This window comes from Siniperca chuatsi, linkage group LG6 (assembly GCF_020085105.1).
Source record: "Siniperca chuatsi isolate FFG_IHB_CAS linkage group LG6, ASM2008510v1, whole genome shotgun sequence".
In the NCBI taxonomy this organism is placed as follows: domain Eukaryota; kingdom Metazoa; phylum Chordata; class Actinopteri; order Centrarchiformes; family Sinipercidae; genus Siniperca; species Siniperca chuatsi.
The window spans coordinates 16,840,836-16,850,074 of record NC_058047.1 but is presented as its reverse complement, the minus strand read 5'-3'; the positions used below and the strand labels follow the sequence as shown (position 1 = coordinate 16,850,074).

Genomic DNA, 9,239 nt, shown 5'->3' with positions numbered 1-9,239 from the left:
GTAATGTTTTGTAATCAGTAATCAGTTTTAATTTATATTTATTAGATTTATTATAATGGCCATTTTTCACTATTCTGTGATATTTTATAGACAAAATGACAAAATTGATTAACTGAGAAGATGACCAAAAAGACAAAAAAATGCTAAGGTAAAGAGGATGTTTACTTTCTACATTAATAACTGTTAATGTAACAAATGTTGTGAAGTCCACCTCATTGTAAGCCCATTTTACACACCTTAGTGTGCTAAGCCATCTCTGTCCCTCTCATTTTTCCCATCACATCCTTTCCTCTTTCCACACTCCTCTTTTCTGTGTCTACACATCCACACTTAAGCATCATAAGTATTACCATACTCAATATTGGGGGGAAGATTTTCAGTTCCAGTTCCCTCTCATGGTCAGTTAGTCTTTGTAATACGACTAAGAGGGTGAGAGGGGAGGAGGAAGGATGGCTCCTCAGATCAGACACCAGCTGTCCCCATCTTAGTCCTCCAAGTATCATCTGCTTCTGCCTCACCCATTTTCTCCTGAGCCCCCCCCCCATCTTCCATCTTTCTCACACCCTTACTTTGATTCTCTTCTACACCCCACTACCGCAAGTCATTAACCATTTTTTATTCAACTTATTTCCCCAAATCCTGCTCTTGCACCTTGTCCTCATAGGCCTGTACTCCAAAATCCACCCCGATGACAAGGAATTTCTATCCAGGTCCATCCATTTAACTCAGCATAATTACTCAATTATTAACTTTAAGTAGGTCATACACAGATCTTTCATTTTGCACCAGAATGTACTTTTCCCACATTTTTAGTTTCTCCTCTAATCCTCAGTCCAGACTCCTGTCTTTTCTTTTCTCTGTATATAAATGTACAAAGTTTTTTCTCTTTTTTGACCATGCTGTATCAGCATATTACACTTCTGCATATCAGTCTCGAGAGTATTAAACAGCTCCTAAGCATCCCTCCTCCCTTGTCTGTGTTCATATGATTTTATTAGGCACAGGGCTGTCATTAACAGCCCACTTTGTTAAATCACTGTCTTTTGTTTGTGTTGACTGCACCTTCTTCTATCTCAGGGACAGCTTGTGTCCTGAACAGCAGGGGCCAGAAGGACACCCGTCCCTGCGTGTGTCTGCTCCCCAGACACTTAAACACTATTCAACCCGCCACCTTCATCTATCCATCTTCCCTCTCTTCCTCTATTCCTGCGTCTTTCACTCTTTCCACTCACCATCCCCTGGGACTCGTATCCTCTGCTTGACAAGTAATAGCACAGCATCCTCGCAGGAAGGGTCCCCCAGGAACCAGCCCTCTTTGCCCACACACATACAAACACACACACAATTCCCAAGGTATTGTGTGACAGCAGGTGGCAAACACCATGTCACAAGCCACACACGCTCCCACTCCATTCCTCCCCCTCCCTAACACACACACATACACACGCAGGTCAAGTTGTGGCGTGTGGCGGGGGAGTTTGTCATGGTGGTGGATGGTGAATTGGGGTCCACAGGGGATAAGTCGGGTGAATCGGAAGGAGAGAGAGGGAGGAGTTGAGGGTTTGGCTGTGTTTGTAGCAATGAGTCGCGGTGTCTCCCTGAGGAGAGCGCACTCCATCCACTCAACCCCTCCTCTCCCCTTTGCCTAAAGTGGAGCTCTTTAGCAGGCCTCCCCACCCCTCCTTTCAGGAGCAGCCATGCATGAAAGAGCAGCTATTTGTAAAGCAGCCGAACAATTAATTTAGCTGGCAACAAAGAGGCCCCAGGGCCCTCGGCTTCCTCTCAGCAGCAGAATTAAGACCGGTGGCAGCTCAGTCCTGTTGCTGCTTGTCAACAGGCTGAGACTGATTCACATTTCTACAGACAAAACAGCTGGATGACATTGCAAGTATTTTTGTGGTAATGTTATTCTTGAAGATAAAACAAATATTTTTTTTTTTTTTTAACTTTTTAACTTACAATCAAAACAACTGGGCAATTAGTAATTAATAGTTTGTCTAATTTGGCTGTTAAGCCCTCACATCAGTTATTGCCTTTTCTAAATCTCCTCGTACTTGACCGGGTACATCTGCTTGAGATGGTAGAATATGTTTGTTGTGTTGTCCCCTTTTTGCTGTTACCGTGTTCTTGCACTGCTGAAATACGACCGGTTTCACTGTAGATCTGAGCCTTTGTAGCAGCGCCACATCCATATCAAAGTCAGTCCCATTTCTAGAACTAACCAGCAGCAATGTTACTTTTGCTGTCAGCCATGCATGTTGCTTCCTGTACATAGTCATGACATACATATGTCGACATGTTACATATGACATGTTTGTATTCCATTAAAAATTATACCGGTATCTTTATGAGATTCTCCTTGAGAATTTTTTACTTCAATGAAAGAAGCCAAAGTTATCAAATGTTAAATGTTGTCTAAAAACAAACAGCCATATAAGACATTTGACTCAATAAAATAGTCTAAAATTGGCAATATTTTGACTTAAATCAGGAACTAACTGATCAAAGAGTCAAGTAAGAGAAACCACAGATCTCTCAGAACAAGTTAGTTATAGCTCGGAAGGTTACCCTTAAAAGACAAAGCTGTACAGCTGCAACTCAGTGTGGTACATAATATTTATAACAAGAGTGCCCTTCGCACAATAAAATTAACCACCACAATTTTGAATTAAAATTATGGCATATTTATTTTTGGATTTTTGACTTGTGTGATTTTTATTGATGTTATAAAGGTATTTATTGTGTTGGTTTGTTGGTAGTATGATATCACCCAGTGATCTGGACTCAAGCATCTTTGATATATTTACATCAAGTACCACAATGGAAAAGAGTCTTGGACTGACATTCAATGCCAGTTTTCGGTACTTGCCAGTAGACTATATGGAAATGTGTGCTCCAGACAAATTTGCGTCAGTATCAATAAAAGTAGAGGTTCGATACCCAGTGTTAGATCTGTCATATAAATAACAGAATTCCTGGTTTAGGTTTTATCTTAATTATTTAAATGAGCATAAAATGTCTGACATCATCCGCACTCCCCAGCAACCATGATGGCTCTATGCGGTGCAGGTGATCCTCACTTACAGAATTAGTGCTGAGGAAGCTAGTTTGACGTGCTGAACAATACATATTTATACCTCATGAATATGTAGACGCAGCGGTGATGACATCTCCGTGACAGGCCATTGTGGCAATCTCAGTATGGCTGGTATGGCTAAAGTCACCCTGGCTGCAAATGTGGCAAGCTGATTAGAATAAGGAAAGAGATCTGAGGCATCTGCGGAGTGTGTGTGTGTGTGTGTGTGTTCTCACTTGCTGAAATGTATAAAAGCCCCCACACACACCCACAGGCTATGGCCCATCCAGGACACAGTAAAATTGATGTAGCCTTTATGTAAAGTACTGTATGCAGAGTACATACACACATGCATATGACTGAGATTAATCTTGAGCGGTGAGGAGAAGGAGGGGGGAGCAGGATGGAGGTGGTGGAGGATGTAAATTGACAGTGCTGTACAGTGACAGACCTGCTTGCTGCTCTGCTTTTTTTCCTCTTTTCACACACACAACAACACACATACACACACAATGGCCTGTTGGTGACAACAAGCAATTTATTACAAGCTGCTGCCCTGTGTGTGTGTGTCCTTATGGGCATTTGTGCAGAATGTGTCTGTTGCTGTGTATGAGCCTGTATTTTTTGTGTATATGCCCATTCCTCTGCCAGTCTGTTGGCATGGATGCGGTGTGGTGCGTGAGTGACCAGGCGGCGTTAGTGGGCAGCGGCTACATAAAAGTATTAAAGTGTTAAAGGAGAAAGTTTGTATTTCATTAGAAGGGCAGCTCCCCCTCTGAGGTTTCTGTTGCTCTCATGTTCAATTTGGAGATTGGACTTTGCTTTAAAAGGGGTGTGAAGGGACAAGACAGGTGTTCCAGAGCACTATGGTCTGCTGCCTGAAAAGTGTGTGTGTGTGTGTGTGTGTATGTGTGCGGAAGCTGTCCACTTTGGCACATCTATTATCTCACCACCCCTCCCACTGGGACATCCCAGAAGCCCATTGATCATTGTTAGACCCTGTCATACACTCTCATACACACACATACAAATATCAATCCCTAGATTACATGCACACAAACACAGACAGATGATTTACATATACACACTTAAACACATACATACACATATGCATATAGGCACTTAGTTTTTACGAGCACTGTGACAAGATCAAATGGGTTCAACACAGATTGCATCCAGTCCTCAAAGCACTTACATCCTCAAGTCTACAGTATGCACCAACAAGGAGAATAAAAGAAACAACAATGGATGAAGCAGCTGACTGGGCGCTTTATGTTGTGGGATTCCTGTATGTGTCCATGCAACATTTTCTGACCTTGTATATTATCTACTATAAGTTAGTGAGATACTTATTAGTTTGTTACTGTGAGAAATACTTTGACAAAGCTGCAGTAGTGAAAGAAATAGGCCTATTTAGTTGAAGTCCTGCATTCAAAAGTTTGCTTAAAAAGAGTATTAGCAGCCAATGTATCACAAGTAAAAGTACTTAATATGCAGAACAACCTCTGTGAGACAGTTGTAGATAGTACTAGGAGAACTATTTATAGTATATATACAGTGCATTTAGGCAATTTAATGTATAGCAATACATCATATTATCTATATTATCTGAGTTAATCATATGTTTAACATTTAGCAAAGTAACTATCTGTCAGATAAAAATAGTGGAGTGAAAAGTACAACATTTTTCTCAGTGTAGAGGAAAAGAGGAATAAAGTGTCAACAAATTGGAAATAATCAAGTAATGACACTGCTTGTGTAATTGTACTTAGGTAGTTGGTTTGTCACCTCTACAAAGCTGTACTTCACCTTTTTAAGCAAAAAGCAGATTTATAGAAAGAAGGCATGAGCCAATAATACATGTCAGTTTAATTTAGTGGCTCTCACAATACAATTGATTTTTAATTTTTAACCACCTGACTACCCTTTTATGGTCACAGTTCATCCATTTCTCCCCTTTATTGCTGTGTGCTTCCCAGTACTAAAGTGATCAAGACAATGTTGTACAATACAGTAATCCTACTTCTGTGTTTATCTCTCCAGGTGCTTTAAGTGAAGACCCCAACTTCCCAAAGATCCAGTGGCCTTCACCAGAAATGTGTTCAGCCTGCCATGCGGTGAAGGAAAACGGGGAGCACAGGTGGAACAATGAGCAGGTTCTCCCCTTCCTCCTGTCCTACTTCTCATCTAACAGTATACTCACAGGTACATAGTTTCCTTTCTGAAGAGCTCATATCTCATAAATTCAAGGATTTTACCAAACTACAGAATATATTACAGAATATATTTCTTCCTTCTACCTGCCGTGTTAACAGGCTAGAGCTCAGTAAGCATGAAATCCACTTGTGTCTTTCCTCTTTGAACATATTTTTCTTGAGCAGCATGCTTCACATACAGATGAACAATGATTCAGTTGTTGCTCGGTTTAACAATCATAATGCCAAAGGATTTGTTGTAAAAGTTTCTAGTTCACAGCAAGTGAAAAACACAAGGACAGTAATATCAACAACAACAAAAAAAGAGGAGAGAAAAAAGGGAACATTGTAATAAAGAGCCTAGAAACTCCCACTCTGTCACCCTAAACCACCCCAATTCCTTGTGCCTTTCAGTTATCTGTATGATACTGTGAAATATTACAAGTGTGTAAAATGTCGATTGTCTTTTAATTTCATTCTACAACGTACTTAATTTGGGTTTGCCAAATTCTAGCAAATTGGGAGAGTTTATTTTCTAAATAATATAACATCTTCTCTAATTGGAAGGTATTAATTATGGACTCTAGTTTTCTTCCCGTATGTCAGTATTACATTTTTGGCTGTAATGAGTGAATAGTAAAGAAAGAGTTTCTGGGCTGAAGTATAAATACCATTGATTCAGATGAGCCGAGGATGATTAGTAAAGCATCTGAGTCTAGATTAGAGGTGAAGACTTTAGAAATAATGTACCTGTCTTTCTTTTCCTCGCCCTGTCAGACTACCTCGAAGATGAAAGCCAGATCCTGGCAAAACAGTGGGAAAAACATAAGAGTCAGCAGCAAGCTTTAGAGGCTCAGAAACATGTAGAGAGGAAAGCCAGGGAGGCCTTGGGCTCCATGACACATTATCTACCATCGCAACCCACTGTGCAAGAAGAGGAGGAAGAGGAGGAGGAGGAGGAGGAGGGGACGCAGGATGAAGCAATGGCAGATGAAGAGGAGGAAGGTGGGGAAGGAGCAGCAGCAGCAGCAGGTCAGTTGGAGGGTAAGACGCCTGAGCAAACCCCCTGGGCCAAACCTGAAATGGAGGTGGGTCGAGGCCGGCGGCAGGCCTACGGGAAGCCGAGCATTGTGGGGATGAGGATGCGAGAGCTGCAGGAGGACATCGTGGATCTCGACTCATTTGTCAACGAGCACTACAAGGCCAAGGCGCTGCGGGTGGCTGCCTCCAGCCGGGTCAAACAACGCACCCTGCAGAGGAAGGTGGAGCAGGAGCCCGGGCCTGTGTTTGGGCTCGGCATGGAGCTGGACGCAGGGCTCGGGATGGTGGGCCTGCAGCCTATAGAAGCAGACTTTGAGCTGGATGTGGGGCAGCAGAGGAAGCGGCTGCAGAAGCGAGAATTGACAGGCCAGTACTTTGATGAGGAGGCCGAGTTGAGCCACAGGGGACGCTGGATGTCTGTGCTGAGCATTGGATTCTCCAAAGTGGACATTAGCCTGTGTGTAATTCTTTATTTCCTGTCCTCCATGTGTCTTTTGGCCATGTACCTTTTCTTCAAAAACCGCCTCAGGCTACGGCGAGCTAAAGTATCCCTGCCCTGAACCAAAGTGCATCCAAATTTGACCTACGTAGGCAATGATTAACGTTCATTAGGTTCATGTAGGATAAGGTTGGGGTTAGTGTAAGGGGATGTGTCAGTGTTAGTGCCATCTTACGTGGTCCACTTAACTCTTACCTACAGCTGAAGAAGGCGACAGCGTGTTTTACCCTGAATGTCTTGGATGTGTTATGTCTAACTGGAGAGGAGGAGAAGGGAAAATTAGCAGATTACCTTCAAAATCATTGAAAATCGGGTCAGTTATTCAACCTTACACTCAATCTGGCCTCCAGAGCTTTTCAGGCAGAACCTCAAGTGTGGAAAATCTGTGCATATAGATGTATATTTCCATAAGTGGGTTTCTGTTTGTGGTAAGTGCCTTGAGTTAAGGATAATCAATTGCGCTTTTGATTGTGTTTGACCACTTATGAAGCATGAAATTAAACCCAGTATGAGATGAATGGAATTTTTTTATTTGTATAAAGTAAATGCAACTAATATGTTTGGGGTTTTTTGTACTAAGTGATTTTTGTTGCTTTACTGACGTCATGATCATTTGTAACAGTCATTTGTGATTGCTTTTATTTTTTTAATATATCTCACAGTAGGGCGAAGACCTCCTACACTACATCCCTGTGTACTATGACCAAAATGTATTTTTAGTCACAATTTGTATATATTTACACATAAAAATATTTGAATCATTTGAACTTAATACACAAATAGGTGATTCTTCAGTGAAAACATTCTGTTGTATCTGAACTTACAGATCCGTTTTTCCCTTCAATCAATCACTGAGAGTTTTGTTTATCAAGTTTTACATTTCTGCATTTCATTTAATAATCAGATGGTAAAAAAAGGCAGTCCCAGGCCTACAACAAACTGTAAAAACCCACAAAGCATTTAGGGATTGACAGTTGCATCATATTGTTGAATACTGTGACTGGACCACTGGTCCACACTAACTTTCACCAGAGAAGAGCAGATCAGCCCTTTGTTCTTCAGCTCCTTTAAGGTGACTTACTGTACGTTACACTGAACGTTATGTCACGTCTTTAAATATTACATCACACTGCTGAGTCCACATAACAGCTACTCTGGTTGTTTATGAAGTGTTGTGTAGCGACGCATATGTTCACACTGGACAAGGTTTTAGAATAAGCAGGATTTGTTTTTGGCTTGTGTCCATGATGTAAAGCTTTGGCTGGTCATCTCAAAAACACTGTGTTTTTCTGTTTGCTTCTTTGCTTCTCTCTGAATCAATAAAATTATTTTTGATAAGGATTCATTGCTTTTTCAATACTCTGATCTGTCACTAAAATGTTCATTTGTTGAGTTAGGTCTAATTACAGGCCCATCAGTCACACACAATCGCCATCTGTATTGTCTCAGATGTCAAAATATGTTGACCTCCCAGATGTGCAGGTTTGGCAAAAACAAGTTTCTGTTTGTTTTTTTGTTTTGACCAAGACTACCAGCACATGAGGCAAGGAGGACCAGGGTGTTGCATGTAAAAATGGGGGGGTTGAAGTATTCAAGGTTGAAGGAAAAAGCCTGTTGCCATCTGCTGTGCAGCGCAAGCTAAATCCTAACAATTTCATTGGGATTATAGCAAGTGAGTAATCCAGCTTTCCTTTAGGACTAGTGGGGAGAGATTACCCTTGAGGATTAGCTCCCTGCAGATAATAAACTTTATTAAAACGCAATCGGCTTTCGTGGGGCTTCTTCCCTCACACACTTGGAGGTGTGCTCCGTGGTGGGGGGGCAGCAGCAGACCCTCAGGGAGGGTAACATGGGTGAGATGGCTTGGGTGAGGTGGATGAAGGAGGGAGCAGTGTGTGTGAGGGATAAATGGATGGAGGGTTTGATGTCGTCCGGATTACACGAAGCCCATCTAAAGGAGAACTGATGCTTGATCTTGAGCTTTGTGTTTCCTGGAACGTTGGCTTGAATTCCCTTGACTCCTGCCCCTTACCTTCACCCCCAACCTGTCACACACACACACACACACTGATCTCACCCAAAACCCCACTCCATCTCTTTATCCAAACCATGTTTTCAGCATCAGCAGTATGACAGGTTTTGATGGTGAATTAGTTGAGTTAAGGCAGTCGATTCCTCTAACAACAACAACAACACACACACACACACACACAATAGGCTGATTAATAGCCCTACATTAAAGCAGAGGAGCATCTAGGCTGAGCAGCTGTGGTTCTGTGACTTAATCAAACTCTCAGATACTTTGAATTAGACCCTCAATGACACATTATGATTGCCAGAATGGATTGAGAAAAGCACAGTTTGTCACAGGGAAGCTTCTGCATGTTATTTATTCCTTTTTCAAACATTATCCAATATATCATCTGAC

General features: G+C 41.8%; 1 protein-coding gene across 1 annotated transcript in view; it reads left to right on the top strand.

Annotated features, from left to right (window-relative positions):
- qsox1 (quiescin Q6 sulfhydryl oxidase 1) overlaps positions 1-8,152 on the top strand; it is a 29,734-nt gene extending 21,582 nt beyond the window's left edge. Inside the window, exons 12-13 of the mRNA XM_044199298.1 lie at positions 5,120-5,281; positions 6,049-8,152. Coding sequence (XP_044055233.1) covers positions 5,120-5,281; positions 6,049-6,872 — 986 coding nt within the window. The 3' untranslated portion in view covers positions 6,873-8,152. The remainder of the gene's footprint in view (positions 1-5,119; positions 5,282-6,048) is intronic.
- The last annotated feature ends 1,087 nt before the right edge of the window (positions 8,153-9,239 follow it).